This window comes from Eucyclogobius newberryi, unplaced genomic scaffold (assembly GCF_026437365.1).
Source record: "Eucyclogobius newberryi isolate DKJ021-1_F unplaced genomic scaffold, fEucNew1.0.hap1 SCAF_14, whole genome shotgun sequence".
NCBI classification, from domain to species: domain Eukaryota; kingdom Metazoa; phylum Chordata; class Actinopteri; order Gobiiformes; family Gobiidae; genus Eucyclogobius; species Eucyclogobius newberryi.
Genome location: NW_027315768.1, coordinates 13,567,985 through 13,588,532, shown reverse-complemented (window position 1 = coordinate 13,588,532; position 20,548 = coordinate 13,567,985). Strand labels below are relative to the sequence as shown.

The following is a 20,548-nucleotide window of genomic DNA, read 5'->3' as shown; positions in this document are numbered from 1 at the left end:
CACAAGCCTTGTGCTATAGGAACTGGGATATAGATATCATGGCAGATTGTGTTTTATGGCTCTGTATTCATCTGTTCCATTATCTTAAGTATAATGTGACAGAGAGGAAGTGCAACTGAGAACAATACAGCAAAATCTAAAGATAAGTTCAACAGTGCAGTAATGTTTTTAAGACGTACAAATGATCTAAGAATATTTACTTTTGTACAATTTATTAAGTGTGCCCTTTTTTGTTTTCTATCCAAATGCAAGCTGAAGAAATCTGAAATACTATTGTGCTGTACCATTAAAGTACAGTTCCAAAAAAGGGGAAATACTCTACTGGTAGTGAAAAAATGTAAGTATCTAGTGTTAAATCTAGTGCTAAAGTACACTAAAAACAGAATTCATTAATTTGTGGTGATTCAATGAAATGGTTTTTAATTGAACTTATTATAATCGCATGTAATGATGTAATAATTGATAAAGCAATAGGTGCAGAAAAAGTAGTACCGGAAACCTGGTATCATTTAAGTTCTGGTACTCGCTTTGGTAATAACACGATGAACACAAAAAACCTCATTTTTCACTCACATTTTTCTCATGTCAACTGAAACTCTTCATTAATAAAATAATGGTGTATTCAGTTACAGTCAACAAATATCCTGCAAAGTTCCCCCAGCATTTTACTTCCTTTATTGGTCTGTATGTAAACTGTGATTGCAGAAACAATGTCAAATATTTGTAATGGATATATCACATTGAGGAGACATGTCTTAAAGTCATCTGAAAATAATCCAACCTGGAAAGTGCCAATCAAAAGTGTAGAGAAAAGTTTCAGGGTGATAAAAGTGACAGCAGATGTGAAGGTATATAATCTGATGTGATAATCTGCTGTTTGACCGACACACATCACTGTTTCACCTGTCGCCATGACGATAGGACACATCTAAAGCAGTCTTCAGAGGAGAGCCTGGTCATACTTGGACGGTGTGTTTGCAGAAGCATATCCTTATTTGGTTGAATCCATTCTTTTCTTTCATTGCCTAGATCACTTCAGCGCTATTAATATCACAGTCGTAACTGCAATCCATTTCTGTTGACAAGGCAAGACTCTCATAACAAACTTTTTTTTACTCAAGGCTTGATTAAAGTGGAAAGAAAATGTCAGTAAAATGAATTAATTTGCTCTAGCTGTTAAATGCTCTAATCTATGTTGTGGTCCTTGAACAACAGACCATCTTAGGCAAATATTGACGTTTACCCCCATCAATTTCACATGGAATTTGGGACATTCAAGGTGTTTTCCGGCATAACAAGATAACGGATTACATTCTTTTTTGTGTTTAAATAGCACAGCATTCTTTCCATGCATGGCCTACAGGATTTGTGGCGCTGTGGGAAAATGTGCTTGTTTGCCTTCATATTATGGTTGGACATAATTTTACTTTCATGATACATTTCTGTTTTATGTCATTTTCTTCCAGGAGCTGTGCATTGAGGATATCTAGAGTTCTGCCATGTTCAAGGCTGTGTTGAAGAAGAACAGAGATGGAGGAAAGGGGAGCAAGAAAGATCCAGGTACGTGGCAAACTAGCATCTTAAACACATCATTGTGCACAAGTTAGTTTATTCATTTGAAACGGGGACAGTGCTCAGGATACAGGAACCTTAGCAGGAGAGGTCCGTTTTACCAGGGTGTAGCTCAAGTGCTAATTTCCACCTGTTGTCCCTGGAAGTCCCACTGAGGGGAGGAGCCTGTTGTGTGTCTATTCCCAGGTTCCCCAGGTCTTTGTCATCTGCTTCCGGTTGTTGATTTTTTATGGTGTTACTATGAAATTACCAGTCCAGATGATAGGAATCAAGATAAAGTAATGAATGGGGCCAGAACGTGATTTAAAAAAAAAAAAAAAAGAAGAAAAAAGATAATAATCAACATTAAAACCATATACTCATTAATTGCAATAAATGATAATTAATCAAATACTTTTCTTAATTCAAATTGTAGATTTTGAATGAAAAGTAAACAACATTTCAATGTCATTTCATGTCTCCAATGACAAAGCTGTTCATAATAGCTGTGTGTTTTGTCCATTCAGTTTGACATAATGAATTGAATTGATTGAGAAAATAAATAACATTTTACGCCAAATTGAAATACAATTTAGTAAATTTACTGTTCCTTTAGTCCAACATGAGCAGGTGCTTCTCCTGTTAACCATAAAGTCCTGCCTTTGCTGATAGAATGGCTCATCTAATAGCACTCTCGCCTCACAGCAAGAGGTTTCTGTGATAAAGCATTTCTTCTTGAATCATAAAACACATCTTTACTGTTACTGAGAACAATGTTGTTCAGTATTGACTTTGGCAACAAAGTTTCTGCAGTGTTGCACCAGATGTTTTCTTTTCCTTTTGAACTGGCCTGTGTTTTCCAGTGTGACTAAGCATGAATCACTGTCGGCCTCACATTGTGGACTAGTCTCCTGTTCACACAATGGCCCCCTCCAAAGATGTGCCCTGACATAGAAGATTGACCATTTATGCTTATACTGCAACTTCTAGCCTGGGCTTGCTTTACTGCCACCCAACAGCCTTTAGCCTGCCGTCCGCTTTAATCCGTCATCCTGAGCTCTTCAAAGCTCAGCGTCTCCATGTTTGAGGTTAACGTGACGTCTTTCACTCAGCAAGCATTGCTAACATGAATCTGCTTGCTTTATGTCTTTGTTCCATTGACAGAGGAAAACCATGGGTCTTTACAACCCACCTTCCCTCTTTCAGACCATGACAAGGGTGGAACCAGTTAGGTAGCTCCTTTCTAATAGTGGTGCAGCTAACCCTACCCTTAACCTCTCATTGACTCCCATTACCAGAAGACTGACTTTACAGTGAACAGTTCACTTTTCTACTTGTGTATTTGGTTGAATACATTGTTACTGTTTTTCTGGTCCTGTTATAAGTGGCCTGTACTAACAATAAGCCTATTGGTCATATCTGCTTATCGTTCGTTTTTGATTTGGCATTATGTCTTTTACAGATTAAACTTGTGAGAAACTAAACTGGGGCTGGGCACATTTAAACTGTTTATGATGCAACACTAATGACTACATTCCAACGATTAGCATAAGCCATTAAAGGAGACACATTAGGCTTTGTTTCCTGGTACTTAGTATTGAACTATAACATAAGTAGATCACAATATTTATCTAACATGGCTTAGTAATCGAATGGGGTTCATTGACTTCCTGTTCAAACCTACAGACCTGATTAGCCCCGCCTCTTCATAGTGGAATATCACCATAGCAAGCACCGCATTACCATTTATATGTTTTGATTTTTTTTAAGTGACTAGCATGACAATTTAGAACCCTGTCTAATCTTAATAGATAATCACAACTACAGGGATGTGGGCGGGGATACGTGGTAGGTGAAATCAGGACATGAATCAATCAAAATACAACTTTGAGTAAACTAATCATGAGGCGACAGAATACATTATTGTCACTTTTGCATAATGTGTCGCCTTTAACAATGTTGCCTCCTGAACTCACTTTTGGCTTTTATTGTCTTTATTAGAACTGTATTATCATCCAAAGTCTCCTTGACATCACACTATGCCCCGCCCCCCCTCCCGTCTGTCCTGTCTCAGACACACATGAGCTGTCCCACACACTGCAGCCCAGGAGGTCCTGTACATGAGGCCTTGTGGGACTTTATGGCGGGATCCTGGCCCTTTATCCGTGCCCGTCTCACACAGTTGGGGCCCATCCGTCAAACCAAAGTGCTCTGCCTCCTTTTCTCATGCCGGGACAATAAACGCCGGACACCCCTCTCTGCTGTCCACTGCTTCAAAGACAGACGAGAGGTCAGCCAGACAACAGTTGCCCATGGCCTGAAAAGTGTATTGGACAAATTACGACTTTAAGTAAGGGTTGATTTACAATCCTGTTAGGCCATGTTTCAAATACTTTATTGGTATGAAAAATAGAAAAAAAAAAAAAATATTGTGAGTTTTGGAGTCTCACAGCCAATGGCAAACTGTTATCGCAATATTTAGAATGGCTTTCTCACGAGAGTCACATTCAAGAGCTTATTCTGCCAAACACAAAGACATATGTTTAATGACTGTATTTGAAGATGTTGTTTTTAGAGCAAAGAAGGGTGAATATGGGACTTTAGTACATATGGCTCTGCCTGCTCCATTCGTCAAGCAGATAAATACATGGAAATACTGTAGGTGTCTTTTAGTTTTGGTCAGACATTTGCCAAAGTGTTTATTTTTTTTTATTTTTTTTGTCTCAGATTCTGTTACTTCATTGTTTGCTACTATGTTTTATCATGTAGCATTAAAAGCTACTGTGCTATGGGATTGTTAAAGGTGCCATCTCAAAACTGTAAAATTAGAACTAGTCCATTTTTTATATTTTGCAGCAGTCCAAACCTATTCCACACTTTTTTATACATTCTTCACTGGATTGAGTTTTTGAGCGTGTTTCACAACTTTCAGGGGCCGAAGCAAAGTTTGGGCCTCACACCACAGCTAACCACAACTAGCATGCTAATGCACTGGTGTTATTTCCAGGTTATCGATCAATACCATAACATTATAATTAGATGCAGACAGTGCAAAGCAGTCTCTCTTTGACCCTAAGAGCTGCCTTTACGTTATATTTGTACTGGAGTGAAATGTTTTCAACACTATCATATAGGGAAAAAATGGTACTACCCCTTTAAAAGCCAGAACATGGACTTGGCAGTAGTGTCATTTTGCCAAGGTGTGTTCTGCAACTGTGTCCTGTTTGTCCTTTTGTTGAAGTTTGTATTAACAAAATGTTGCACACAAATCCAGTTATTAACTAACACAAGCTGTGTTATTTGTTTAATCGATAATCGGGATTATTGAGGTCACAGTTTAAGTGTAAGTAGTACAATATAATAATTGTTGTAGAACTGAGACCTGTGCCAGCAAATATGGGTAATCAAGAATTCAATCTATTCTTCAAAAAGTTAAACTACATTTAAAGTAGCTATGTGGCAACAGCATTATGTTTTCATTCAGTTTGATTTCATAAAGCAAGTGAAGAATCTATTATACTTGTGAATTAATGCAAATTTCACTGAAGCTCAAAATGCCAACAATTGAGAATCATTGTAAAATCGTGATGTTTCCGTCCGACAATAATCGTAATGTTGACATTTTACACCTTGACATTCTTAGCTGCCATATTCAATGTGCAATATTTTGTCAAAGGTCAAAGGACACAAATGATAAGTTGATGCACCACATTAATACCGTACATTTTTTAAACTCTGTCTACTCTTTGCAAGGGCCATGGTTCCTGAAAGTCCCATAGTGAGATCATGTAGAAGCCAGTGGGAGGGCAGGCCTGCCTTGATAATGGAGTAATTGCTCGATGGCTCTGCACATGTTGCTCCTTACATAGTGTCTGTGGACTGAACACAACTTTAAAGCACTGTCGGAAAAGTCGGGGCCTCCATGCCAGATCCCGCTCCAGTCATTAGCGCTCCTCTGCGATCTCCATACTGCCAAGACCACAAAGGCACACAGTTTGCTAATTTAAGTCCTGTGCTCCTCCTAGATTCTTCCCTCACTCTAGCCTGGATCTGGTTGGAATCGAGCTGCTTAATCCCTTTTAAGTTCCTTTTTACAGGCTGCCACAGCGGAAGTGGGATGCTAGTTTGCCGTGGACTGGCGCCTTTGATGTGTGTGTTTTCTGCATCACAAGCGGGCCTCCCTGAACTTAATAGATCTGGGACCCCAAGGCACAAGAAGATGATTATATTGTGTTTTAAAGGGGGGACAGGGGGCCCCTCATCTTTTATTGCCCGCTCTATTACCTGCTTTAATTTCACAGCAGTTTGTCTTTGCTCATAGGACTTGTTTGGACAATGTTACGTCAGCAAGCTGCTTATTAGAGGAGATAAGTGCTCCAAGGACAAACAAAATCTGAAATCATTATGATGGAAGAAAATTAAAACCTATATTTCATCTTTCCATGGATGAGTAAATACATTGTAATTTTTCTGAATAGTACGCCAAAGATTTATTCTTCTTTAAATACAAACACTAAATTATCTTTATCGTTTTTATAATACCGAATAGAAACAAATGAGAAACAAACAAGACACAAAGGATGAAAAGAGAAAAACTAAAAGAGAAAAACTAAAAGAGAAAAACTAAAAGAGAAAAACTAAAAGAGAAAAACAAAAAGAGAAACAAAAACAGTTGTCTGTCATTCAGGCATATGCTCCCTTTTGTATCCGTCCCATTCTCCCCAATGTTTGGCAAATTTACTGCAAAAGTCAATCCAGTCTGTCATCCATCGTCGTCTTTTTTGCTGCAGCCAAAAGTACATTCCACAGGTATCCATCTATCTATCCCTTGTTGGAGTTTTACATCAGAGTTACATTGTTTTCAAGTCAAATGCAATATAGTGTTGGAGACTCTCTGCAGTGACTCATTAATCCCAGTCCAGTATGGGGCAGTCCCAGCACACATGATGGTGATGAGCCACTTGACAACTTGAGTTTTTGCTTCTCCATTGGGATGTGCATGTGTTTCTATTCTTCTCTTCTTCAATAATTACACAAAGTCAATCTGTCTTTAATATGTTAGAAAACAATTCCCATGAAGGCAGTAATTGTCAGCAGAAGCCAGCTCTAAACTAAAGACAATAAAGGGCCTTATTGTCTCCGGTGCATGTTGCCTACAGTGTGATATTGTTCCGTTTAATTGCGGCGGTGCTGTGTGTAACCCTCTGAAGAGCGTTTGTCTGAATGAGTCGCATTGCTGGAGGCAGCTGCAGACAGTTGTCTGTGTTGTGGCTGACGCAGTGTTAATCACACAGCTCCATGGCTGCAGCCTCAGAGGCTCAGAGGAGGCTCAGCTGTTTACTCCTCACTCACTCATGTGCTCACTCCAGTTGGCTCTTCAGTGTGTGGAGCTCTGCAGACACAAGGCCTTTCAGCATCTGGCTGCTGAATTATGCATTGCACACTTGAATTATGTCATCTGTATGTTGATATTACATCACTGCATGCTGTGGTGTGTGTCCTGTCATTGGTGCTCCTTTGGTGTGAAAACTCATTTTCCTGTGGTGACAATAAAGTAACTAGCTAACAGCTCTTTGATGAACTGTAGGACTTGGACAGGAGCTTCACTTTGTTTGGCCCTGTGGCTTTTGGGATACAACGATACTCAACATAATATTGATTTGTTCAATACGATCCTCAAAATACAAAACACACTGTTGCTCAATACGCACATCACTATATGTGCTGAGTGTTCCAGGTACAGGAATAAAACTCTTCTATGTGCAAACTTTGAAAAGTAATTTAATGAAATGTTTTGTTTCACATTAATAGTGGAGCTTTTTTGTTCTTTGAGGCTTAAAACTTATTGGAGTCATATTGTTATTGAGACCCATGTACCGATGTGAGTACCGTTGCGTCTCTATAGCTAGAGGTTACATTTTTTGTAAATATAAAAATGAATCTTTAATAAATGAAATCACAAAGGAATGCAGGAATATCAGCTTATTTGAAAGTTTACAACATCACTATTTACTTTTTTATTTATTTTTTATTTTATCACATTTGTAGGACATACAGGAATATCTTATCTTATCTTATCTTACTTTGATTTTGAGCTTCAAAACAACATTCATTACATTTCTATATATTGCCCACCAAGGAACAAAATATAGTTTGAAAATATTTCAAGTTACAATATAGATTTGGAGGCACACCTTTGACTTCATCTTTATAGATAAGTAATTCAAAACCGTTGGTCAGAAATGTATGAAATGAAACCTAGTTGTTTTAATCATATGGACGTCTTCACGTAGATGGCGCTGCTCTGTGATGCTGCTATACATCTGCTTACATTTTAAAGATTCCTCTGTGCCTCATGTCCTTTCTCCTGGAGCTTCCCTCAGGGGTTCAACAAAAGGATTTTTTACTGTTATGGGAACACTTTCCTCTAAACAATAACTACAGGTGGCTGGACAAGTTATGTGTCAAACAGCAAAAAGAGAAGAACGTTTAATGGACAATCATCTGTTTACATAAACCCGGCTCTTATTGTTTTTTTGGGAAAATAAGTCCACTCAAGAGTAGAAGCTGAAACAACAGTTAGATTCATGGAGAGAGGTGGTTATTGGTTCTTTCAGGCAGCTTTGTTTAGGAAAAATATACAAGAGGTTTGCAATATTTCCTGTATCTTTCATAGACATTAGCTTGTGTTGTTAATGTGAAATAGTGTTTTAAAGGCCACATATTCTGTCTTTCTTAATCTTTTCACCATAGTATAACATTGTTCCCTCATAGAAAAATCAATGCCTGGGTTTGATGACTTCTGTTTTGTTATTCCTCTCCCCTCGTGAGACATTTTTCAGTTTTGTGACATCATAGTCAGAGCTTCGATATCCTCTGTGACGATGATTTAAGGACATAAAAGCAGCAGACTCATTCCATTCAGAACAATTGTGTGTCGGGATTAGCATGTCAGTGGAAAGTCTGTGTATCTCCCCTCTGTAATTCTCTGCTGCCAGTACTCTTATTCCTGAGGTAGGGAACACCTGACCAAAATGAAGTCATGTTCATAAAACAGAGATGCCAAAGCCCAAGTACTCAAGAGCATGTTGACAATACACTTTTTAAAATTATGTGTCTTTTAATTGGGCCTCATCCAATATTTCACTTGTGTATTATTTCTTTATCAGATTTGAATACAGCAAACTATTCTCTCCATAATATGTATGCCTCCCACATTTTCAAACCAGAATATAAGTTAACAATATGATTTGAACAAGTATGACTTTAGAACACAACCAGAAATGGAGAACCCACAACTTGATGATACAGCTTGATGTTACTTAAAAGTTTGACCATATAGTTAATGGATGACCGCACGCAGTACACCAGACTTATTTAGAATTCTTTTTAGCCCAGCGGAAACACCCATGAAAGCATGTCACCCTAACCTGAGCCGTACTGTACAGCTGCAGTGAGTGTGTGCGCTTTGAACCCAGAGCTAAAATTTCCTTCTCTCTGAATTTGAGAAAGTTTCTTGATTTATTATAGCCAAGACGGAGTGTGCCCAAACAGTGCGGTGCAGGGCAGCACACACTGCTCCCCGCGCTGCTTGGAGACCAGCTGGGTGGCAGCTTCCTCCACATCTGCCACAGCCATTTTCAGACACGCTCCCTCTTCATCTTGTGGCTTGTATGGGTTCTTTAGGAAAACTCCCTTAAAGTTTAGACAGACACAAATTACACAAATGTATTCTGGAGACAAACATACTAACAACATATTCTGGTCTTAGACTTCAACAATTAAAGTGATGGTGTATGGACTTTAAAAACACACAGAAGCACATGCTTTTATGGCTGCAACTTAAATCAGAATTACTGTTTGAAATGTTATATATTCTTATATATTGTTCTGGAAGTATAATTTCCATTAATACTTGTCAACTTTTAATCCTTTGTCCTATTCTTCATACTACAAAATATATATATATTTAAAAAAAATAGAAAACAATGAGTACATCAGGGCATATTTAAGTCTTCTCTGTTAACAGTGCGCACTGTATTAACACGAAGCAAATCACAATTGCAATACCTCAAAAAATCCTAAAGCTAAACTTTCTGGTTTAGTTGAAACTGAGAATCTGTTCTCTGCTAAGTGTGTTACTCAGATATGCATACAGGAAACAGAATATAACTCTTTTGAAGGTTTTTAAAATTAAACGACAAATTGCAACTATACTATGAGACTCTGTGTATAATGTAAAACCTTTAAGCAAAAGTCAGCCACAGGAAGTCTAGACCATGATGACAGACGACATGCAACATACCAAGAGGCTGGGATGGACAGGATGGGCTCATGTCATGCACACACACACAGCTACATACACATACACACATGATCACACACGCTCACACACGCACACACACGCACATGCACACACATGCAGAGGCAGCAGCGCAGATGGAGAATGCAGCCAACCTCAGAAGACGTTTCACCATCCTTTGAATAGCCATAATAACTAGTGCTCAGAAAAGTATCTGAGATCACCAGGCCGGTTCTTTTAGAGAAAGTTGAATTATGAGAAGATTTAAGTCCAAGTCAATAGGTTTTGGAGTTTGTTACATACATATATTATACATTGTACATTGCCTTAGGGACGTAACAATAAGTCTCAAAATGATATCATGAGCTGTCCCAATATATTGTATTATAAGCTCCTTTTGTTTAAATGCATTTTCTTCAGCAACACCTAAAAAAACAGCCGGAACATATACCATAATCTATATACCATAACCTTCACATGTTATTTAACAGTAATGATTCACACCATAGCCATTTAAAAGGAAAAAAGTTTGTACAATTTAGTTAGCTGCCAATGAAATGAATACGATGATACCATATTGTGATATTTGCATATTCTTACATCCCTACATTGATGTTAGCTAATGTCTTTTATCCGCACTGACAAAATGCCAAATCCAAATCTAGCTTGCAAATTCTGGCCCTCTTCATTCTTTAATTACTTTGGGTACCGCATCGTACACAAAGAACGTTATTTACAAAGATTAAATGGTGTTCCAATAGCTTTGAAACGTGGCTTTGCTTACTGCATGTATTATGTTTTCTGCCAACTCAGTGTTTTTTCCTGGTTTTCATGTCCAGACACTTGCCCTGGGATTTCAAATGGAGCGCTGAAAGAATGTACCTGGTGTATAAAGGGGACCATTGAGCCCAGAGAACCTGCGCAGCTATCAAAGCACGGCGTACCCAGCAGCAGGCAGCGATTAGCAGGGCGTAGCTCCAACCACATCTTTGGCTTCCTCACATATTAACACACAAACACACATACTCAGACCTCAGGTGGATCCACTGCGGGCACTCCCAGCCTCTCCCCAAAGACCAAATAAGGGCTCTTGGGGAAAAGCTATGGGCCTGGGCAGTCCGTCTGACATTTTTCTGTTTGCTCAGAGTTTAACAGCAAATACCAGACATGGGTAAGTTTGCCCTTCACGGCGACGGGCTGAAAAGTGTTACCTCGTAAGCAGGTTTGCACTTTACATGAAAAAGTGCAAACCTGCTTACGAGGTAATTCTCAGTCATTACCGTACCTTACATGTTAATGAGTGACCACCACGAAAGAGCAAATACTTTACACAAATACCTTACCTACTTTCCCCCCAAAAAACAAAAAAACACACTGTATAATTACGAAAGATGAAGATCGTAATGTGATTAGTTCATATAAACGACAACAACAACAAATAGCAAAGAATAAGTGAACTTAAAAAATAGACAGGACCGTGTTGAGAAAAAATAGGGTGAGAGAGTGGAGAAGACATTCAGCAAACGGTTCGAACATGAACCCACTGCTCTCAGGCAGACAACTTATAACGCGAACAAGTGACACACACTTCTTGGCCAACAACAAGGCTAATTTTTTGTAATATAATTTATGCATATTAATTACAGTGCACGCATAGTAATTAGCCTCTCATATCGGGTCGTTCACTTCAGCAGTAGACTATCAAAAAGTGTGTTATGAAAGGAGAAAATTGCCTGTTAAGAGTCAGCAGTAAACGTAGCCTAAATAAACCCAATTAAAAACTACCTGGGCATGATGCACTTTATGTAAAATCTGCCTATTAATCATTTATTATTATATCACTAAATATTTCGGCATTTTCATCTGCAACCGGCTCCTCCAACCTCCTTTATATCAGTATAAGACCCCAAAAATCTATTTCGGTTGGACCTACTTGACTTTTTCTTTTGCGAATTACTACTACTACTACTGGTACAGCTTGCTCTTTGTCAGCTGTGATCTTGCAAAAGTTTTGTTGTCACACTGCGCAGGCTTTAGGCTGTCTGCAGAGAGTCTGTGCTTGGCTTGATGGACCACTGCTTATCCTTTTTTTTTTTTTTTCCTAGTTTTGTTCTGCTTTTGTGCACACAGCCTCCTCTTTTTTGTTATTGTGCCTGCAGATGAGTGTCTTCTATCGCGGTTTGAGCAGTTGGAGACGGGCTGAACTAATGACCTCAGTTCCTTTGTGCGGGGCCTCAAAGGAACAAGGGTGAGCGCTTTTCGGAAAGAGGAGCAATTTGTATAGAGCGCTCCCCTTTTCATATTTACATCCTTTTCATTTAAAACGCTGGCTTTTGGCAATCAGTATTTATCTTTGCTTACTTAAATACAGCCAAAGACGAGACTTGGACATACCACACCCGCGTACATAGCTACCTTTCTTGCTTTTATTATAGCCTATTGCAAAGCTCAATTACTAATAATACATTAACATATTGTTAATTTAGAACTTATCAATTTGAAATATTTATATTTACAATGCAATCCTATCAGTTTTGTCTTACTGAACTTTATTTTTATATTGTTTGATTCATGCCACTGATATTATATTATCCAAGCATGTAAAACAACCAATCAATGAATGTTTCCCCAACGTAATGCAAGCAATAGCCAATTATATGCTGTCAACAATAACTTGGTTGGAAAATAAATTGAAATTAAATTAAAAAGTCAATGCTAGTCAATGCATAATTGTTGGCTTTGGGTTTTTGTAGGTATGCTTTGTGTTCCCAGATTTTCTAAATGTACTAAAACTTTCAATAAGGTACAGCTATAGAATTCCTGTATTTAGCCATGTTTGCTTATGGGATTATTGTGCTGGCTCTGATTGGACGGACAGGCTTTGTGCTACTTCCTGGTGCATTTACCATCCCTGAACAGGCCGTGGTCCAGGCGCTCGCACTTGTTCTCATGACCTCACCTGGCCCCACAAGAAGCTCTGCCTAATGATCTGTGCTAATGGCCATCCAAAGCCGTTGTGGGACAGAGTCGCCATGGCAACCTGGGACTTTGTGGTCCAACTATCTGGTGGGATATGGATTAATTATCAACTCGCTTCAGAAATTGGGTCAAAGGCAAAAATAAGTGAAGGATATTGAAGTAAAATTTGCGGTATTTTGCAATATTGACTATTTTTGTATTAGTAGTACATGTTAAGGAGATTTTTTTCAGATTTTTTGTTGGTCTTAGTAGAATATGATTTGCCTACCATAGAAACATTAATATAATTAGCATTTCTTTGTGATATCTTGGTCCTCTTGATATCCTCCATCCCTTGTTGGGAAATGGGTGGTTTTGTCTATGGGAGCTTTTGTTTATAAGAGATCTTCTACTGAGAGTGTTTTTCAAACTTCCTATAAGTGATCTGTTCTTCTGTATCTGCCTCTGTATCTACCTGCGTTGCATCAATGAAATTTCCCCATGTGGGACAATAAAGGATTTATCTTATCTTATCTTATATTTGTTCAGGAGATCGGAGTTCTACTGGCCGGCATGAATGGGAATTGTTGTGCCAGGAAATTTAACCCATACACAAGATTTTTTGTAGAGCTGCAAAATAAAGAGCAAAGGCATCAATAATTGCAACAATTGATATTGCTACAAATTTGCTATATTGCAATAACATTGAGGTTCTTCATCTGACAGAAATTTTCAAATTTGAAAAAGAAAAAAAGAGGATTTTTTACTCATCACTATTTTTTGAGTTTGACTAGTACATTAAGGTAGATATATGTGTTTTTATGTAACTGAAATGATTGTGTCAAAATATATCAAATATTGTGATACAAATCACAATAATTAAAATGCCTTATTGTATTCTCTTTCAATATAAGTATTTGTAATGTATCATTAACAACACTATTCCATGTTTTGTGTTTTGGCTTGGTTGACCCAGATATTGAAGATATTCAAACAAAGACATTTCCCATTTCTTCACGTTTCTTCACCAGAGCTTCTTAAGTGCACTTAAAATGATTGATCTTAGTACGAACATGTGTGGCTCAATAATCCATCACTCTGCTCTATACCAGCTGTCTATGGGACTTGTAGAGGGCATTGTTGTAATTAACCTCATGTTCAGCCCATTTGGGACATCTACTAGTCTCAGTCTGTTTGATTATTCGTGTCCTTGCTGCTATAGACTACTTCAAATCTCAACGAATCTCAAAAACACTCGATGCAGGTAAGGGGAGGCAAAAACCTGCCTTTGGCCATGGAATACTTATAATTATGATTAGCATTGGTGAGGAAGGTTTTTATCTGATTGTGAGAAAGAATAGAGTGCAGAGCTTGTGCTAGTGCTGAAAAAGACTATAGGCTGATATTATTGATGGGACCTCACACAGACGAGGTATGAATCAGTCTGACAGTGTCAACAGTGGACATGCTCTAATATAGTCTTGGCTTAAAGAGGTTACTTGACCAAAGCCCTTTTATTCTCTTTGTGCAACTTTGCTCACATTTAGGGAACACTATGTAGACACCTGCCTGTCTCCATGGAGAATGTGTTGCCTGGAATCTTCCATGGTACGGCATTAAATGTATCAATTATTCATTCAATTACTGCCGTTTCTACTGCTGAAGATATACCTTGAAAAGAGAGCGTGGTCGCTGTTCCGGAAGTTAAATGCCATACTGTGGAATATTCCAGGTAAAGCCATGACATCTTCATTGACACAAGAAGGTGCTGAATTGGAAAAGTTGCGCAGTGCACTTTAACTTTTAACTGTTTTGTATCATTCGACCTTTATGTTCTACCAGCAGAACAACAAAAACTATTGCTAATGCTATCTCTAGCTAGCCTCGTTATTGCAATAAAGTGCTCAAATTTGGGAGACAATAGGAAAACATCTTCAATTTTCGACTTGAAAATTTGGTAGTTTTGCAAATGTTTGTATTAATGTAACTGCATTGATTTACCTCCCCAATATTGCTAATGTTTTCATCTGATCTCTTTTTTTTCTTGGCACAAAGTCGAGACAAATGTACACCCCCTCCATATGTATGTATATAATTAGTTTCCCTCCCAAATCCATATTAATCTTCGTCGTAACACCTTTTCCTGCAATTTTTCAAAATCCTACCCAACCACAACGGACTGCAAAGGAAACGAGATGGATGGCATGAGCGCACACATTACAGCTTAAGCAACATTCACTTTCCTCACTTGTCAGGATTTTTTGAAATAAAGCATGGTAAGTACACTAAGCTGTCTGGGCCGTGATTTGTTTCCCATACCCAATTTTGTCTGGCAATCCATAAAGAGCAGTGGGAACCGTCTTGGTGGCTGTGCCCATAGCTGTGCCCCACCTCCCCTTCCCCAGTATAAGATCTCCCCTCCCTGTCACTGTGTTCTTCCCCTGGGGCCTATGGTGAAGGCATTCCACAGCTCAGGCCACCGCACAGGGGCATGGCAGGCCCTCAGACAGACAGAAGAGCCTCAGTGTTTGGGGGCCACTGCGTTCACTGGCCCATCATAGCCCCGAGCGTCTTTACTTTGCATTTAAGCTGCTAGTTTGTTCCCGTTTTCAGGCACATGAATTTCCCTGGAGTTGTGCCCTACACTCCGCCGGGACCACCAACGTAGATGAGTAATGCTTTGAAATGGGTAGAAACTTTTCTGCAGACAGGTAAATGTCCATCATTGCAGAGCTTCGACTGCAGAACTGGCTTATCCCTCTTCGCAAAACCCATCGATTTCCAACCAACACATTCTTCATTTAACTTTCAAAACTCTTTATCAACCGTAATTTGAATCAAAATTATATTATTAAAAGTAGACCAAATAATTCTCACATGAAATGGAAAGAGATTTATCAAGTTGAATTAATTTATGTGGATTAAAGTTAACTATTTGTTCCCCTCATCATTCAGGACATGACGTGGCCTACATGACGTGGCCTACAGTAAGCAGCAGACCTATACGTCTAATTGTTTTACAGTCGGGACTAAACTTGTGGTTTGTTGTTCCAAAAAGATCTGAGACGCTGGGGTTGGCTTGTGAGAAAGTCACATTGCTCTTTGTGCACTCATTTTCCCTTCTTTCACTGTATGTATTTTGACGGTCCCCATAGCGACCACCGTTGTAAAACCGACCCCAAATTAGCGTCTTCATTCATGACACTGGTCCCTCATTTAGGGCTAAGTGCTAGTTCCGACCCAGGCATTACAACACCTTTCAACATCAGATTTTCATGACCATAGACTTTGTTATTATAAACCTTTTTGAATTAAACCCCACTGTATATTTTGGGTGTCTGTCTCCCTCGCCATAGGTCCTCCCTGACAGCTTTTGTGCACCCATCACCCCGGTATAGGAAGTACACAGGGTTTCCACATTAGCGCTCAGTCTAGCGGCAGAATTCCCCCCATCGAGTGGATTGTCCTATGGTCATCGTGCTTTGTCTGTCTGCTGAAAGAATCTGAATTAATTATGGGCTGGCTTCATTTGTCCATGCCCCGTGAAATGAGCCAGTGAGAAGCTAATGGAGTGTTTTTGGGTCAGTCTACAGTTGAATGATTGACTAGGAGGAAATTCCAACATGTCCCCGACAAAGTACTGCTCAGTCGAAGTCAATAGAAATGGCTAGCACCTTTGCCCTCAACATTAGTTAACCTAGTAAAGTAAGTAATAGTGTAATGCAAAAATTGGTACTCTGGTCCACTTGGCCCAGTAGGACAGTTGCCAAGGCGTTCCTATGGCATGATTCAATAAACAGTGTTAGTTCTAGCAGTCTAGGTAAAGAGACAACTGTCCATCACATTTGGAGAATGCTTAACTTCTAGAGTTTAAACGGCTTAATTTAACTGCGGCACATTGTTTGAGCTAAAAGTAACCATAGGTTACCAATGCTATCTCATGAATGTCAACTTGCTTACAATATTAGATATTTATTGCAAAAGGTAAAAGTGCTAATAGTTGTACAGTGAACCCTCGTTTATTGCGGGTTACGTTCCAAAAAGAACCCGCGATAGGCGAAATTCGTGAAGTAGAAACCTTTATTTTTTTACAGTTATTATACAATGAAATACTCCATAAAACATTGAAGCTCACGTGCACCGCTCTCACCGGCCTCTCCCGCAGCTCACACGCGCCGCTCTCACCGGCGTGTCCCGCAGCTCACGTGCGCCGCACTCACCGGCGTGTCCCGCAGCTCACGTGCGCCGCACTCACCGGCCTCGCAAACTTCAATTTGGCAAGCGGTTTTACGTACGTGTACATATTAATCCATAACGTTATTGACACACAGGTAGAGAAGACGCGGAGAGACTGTTTAGCCAATCAGAATGCCGAACACAATGCATGATGCAAATCTGCGAAGCAGCGAGACAGCGAAAAGTGAACCGCGTTATAGCGAGGGATCACTGTATTCTCTATCTCTGCCCTTCAAACTCCATCACTTGGCTGAAACATTGGTATTCAACTTGGGGGTCTTCAAAATAAAATCAAACAATAGAAATAAGGCAACGTTACCATTATGTTCAGGGGCCAACCGAATGTCAACAGTTGTTATGGGGGTCACGGCTGAATAATGCTAGACTGCTGGGCTAATCCTCCTGGAGTTTCATCAAATGGAATGTTCCATCACATACAAATGAATGGTGACAACAATCCCCGTAGTTTATTTAGTGACTAAGTGATTATGTGTTCTCCTCATCAATAATATGTAAAAGAGGATGTGAAGTGGTCCCTAGCTTTTTATCCGAAGTACAAGATTACACATTTCAACTTCTGTTTGGTGCCAGGTTTACACTCTAATTATCATCTTAAATAAAACACAGAAAGCTTTACACAGAGCAATGGCTGCTAACGAAGTGTTGACCTCACAAACATGAGGTCGTTTGATTTGTACTAGGACTATTAGCCCATTGGCAGACTGGTCATCTTCTGATGACGATCGCAGCTGCCCCAAGTGAATACTGCTATTGTGTCCTTGGGCAAGACACTTAAACCGTCTTTGTGTATAAATGTGATCATTTACATTTACCCGGTTCCCCGACTAGCCAGTTGTTAAGTGATTGATAGCATAGCATTGAGAGCATTGAACGCCGCATCTACTAATGTCTATGCTCGTTACTATAATATGTTAGTAATGTTTTTACATACATATAGAAATAGAAAGTCTCAGTCAGGAACTATATTTTCAAGAACTGGCAGTATTAAAAAATCACAATATGAAATGTTTAGTTCTCTAAGGACTATTGCCTTTGGGTTTTGAGCTATTATAACATTCTTGTCTTGACATTTTAACCAAAAGCACTTTACCTAAAATAATAAACTTTGCGGTCATCTGGCCTGCTTTTTTATGAGTCCACTGGGTCGAAAATACATTTTGGTTTCATCATTTATTTATTCAGAATTAGTTCCCACAACATTTTACATTAAATTAATCTTGAGAATTTACATACTTGACGCTCGAAGCAACGCTAAGTAAAGAAAAACTATCCATGCTTCACAGGTGTGGCAGATACGACTTTGAAAACGCTATATGGCTGACTAAGATGAGTTTATATGACCTGCTCAAATAATCAATGTCTGCTAAGATGTTTACTTTTCTATATCAAATGTCCCTAAATAATATTGCCTGGTTTTCCTGGGCTGAGTGTGTCCTCGCCAACTATGGACATTCACTTTGATGAGGAGGAGAGATCATACTCCACACTGCAATCATTTTTGCATCATCCAGGCCCAGCGGCATATAATTAGAAAGGGTTGATTTCCTTGACCACAGCAGGCAGCCAAATTGCAGAGCTTGGCCTGGAAATAGCCACGGCGAGCTGTTGTCCTCCTAGTGTCCTTCTGCGTTCGCTACAGTATGGGTCACATGGCCGTGCACCCCACCAGCACTTGGACCTGCAAACTTTTATGTGGCACTTCATGTTTTCAGAACCAGCCACCAAAATTACAACTTTGCCATAATCCTTTTACCGGGCAATATGGCGGCAACCTGCGTGCGCCGCGATGGGAGCATGGGACGGAGCTGGCAGATTTATGTTAGTGCTGGGTTTTATATTGTTGCTTCCAGTTTTATGAATGGTGTAAATCAGTGTGTCGTTTATATGTCATGTTCCATATTGCACGTTCTATATGTGTTAAACCAATAGTGCAAAGATAGAAGTGGTAATGAGCGGTCTGAATTAAGGTTGTATGCAATGTCAGAATGATGATTCTATTGTAAGCCTGTGCAGAGATCAATAGAGCATAATGTAATGGTAATTTTCAATATTAAATAAAATTTGTATAAATGTAACCATTTATACGACTATTTTTGACAAGCAGCTACATTTCAATCATATGCCCCATGAGCACAAGTGAAGTTTCATGTCACTCTTCACTTAACTAAATGACCTTTGACCAGAGTGTCTAAAGCCATAGTAAGGTGTCGGTTCACTCTTTAGGATTTCCTGTGTCTGGCATTCTTCTTGATTTTGCAGTGCTTTAAACACTATCAGCTTTGTGCTCCCCGCGGAGGGGAGAAAACCGCTTTCTGCTTCTGATTAGCACGGTCCCGACAAAGCTAGTTTCCCTCTAAACTCAACCGGGACGCTAATGGTCTCTTGTGCTTGGTGATTTTTACTAACCTCTGTCTGCAGATGGTGTCTCGCTGGTCTCCTGTTTTTTTCCTGAATGCCCTCTTTTGAAAAATCTAACCAACGCTAAAAGTCATTTGCAGGGTTCACCACATCTGTAGTTACATTTTAGCCCCTTTACCTCTGATGTGTGTTATTAGCGAGGTTCACATGTTGTCTTGAGGTTGATAATCCATGTATTTTAATCTGTGGTCTGAAAAAGTAGGCAGCAGGAAAACCGCAGGATCATTTTTGTTGCCCTTAGACGACTTCATGTCTGCAGTGGGTTTTCTGTATTGCTTTTTTCCATCTCTTCCTGGACTGAATATGCAAATTGAAGGCAAAAGTTAGTAGTACTAAATATAGGGCTGGAACTATAAATCATTTTAGCAGTCGACTTGATATGATTACGTCTATTGTGGTATATATATATATATATAAACAGTATGTATGAATGGAGCCTTTTGATAAATAATATTTACAAATGAACTGTATTTATTAATAAAAACTTACACTTGGCAGGCACCTACAATTGCAAATATTATTATTGCATATATAGATAATTTCAATTAATTGTTGCATCACTATAAATAGTAAATTACTGTTAAAGACCACACATTATATAACTCTTGCTTATAATGACTTCCCATACAAGGTCTAGTCCGACAACACCCTGAACTGGGCAAACTTTGATACTTTTATTACCACTAAGGCCTGTTTTTTATTTGCTCCTGTGTTAGAAGAACATTCAATTAATATCTTATACAAACTAACCTTATGTTTTCCATAATTTCACGTTTCATACATGCATTATCATCATACATTTCACATCATATTTTATTACAGTGGCCGCCAGGTAAAGTAGCATGTCTGAAGTGATTTATGTTGCCTTTGGAGATTGGAGAGGGTGTGCATATTTGTAGATAAAGACATTAGTGTACAGTTACTAGATAAGAGAAATGTTCTGATTTTCATAAGTATTCTGTTACAGTGTGAGACCGGTTTGGCAAATTCTCTGAGTGCGACTGGATTACATGGCTTGAGGTTTAATACAGAAATGTATACTTGCAGGTATAATAAATAGTA

At 39.0% G+C, this 20,548-nt stretch overlaps 1 protein-coding gene across 4 annotated transcripts in view; it reads left to right on the top strand.

The window, feature by feature from the left end:
- Positions 1 to 1,462: 1,462 nt before the first annotated feature.
- tanc1b (tetratricopeptide repeat, ankyrin repeat and coiled-coil containing 1b) overlaps positions 1,463 to 20,548 on the top strand; it is a 117,868-nt gene continuing 98,782 nt past the window's right edge. For all 4 annotated transcript variants that reach the window (XM_072444339.1, XM_072444338.1, XM_072444340.1 and 1 more), the window contains exon 1: positions 1,463 to 1,560. In XM_072444339.1, coding sequence (XP_072300440.1) covers positions 1,500 to 1,560 — 61 coding nt within the window. In that variant the 5' untranslated portion in view covers positions 1,463 to 1,499. The remainder of the gene's footprint in view (positions 1,561 to 20,548) is intronic.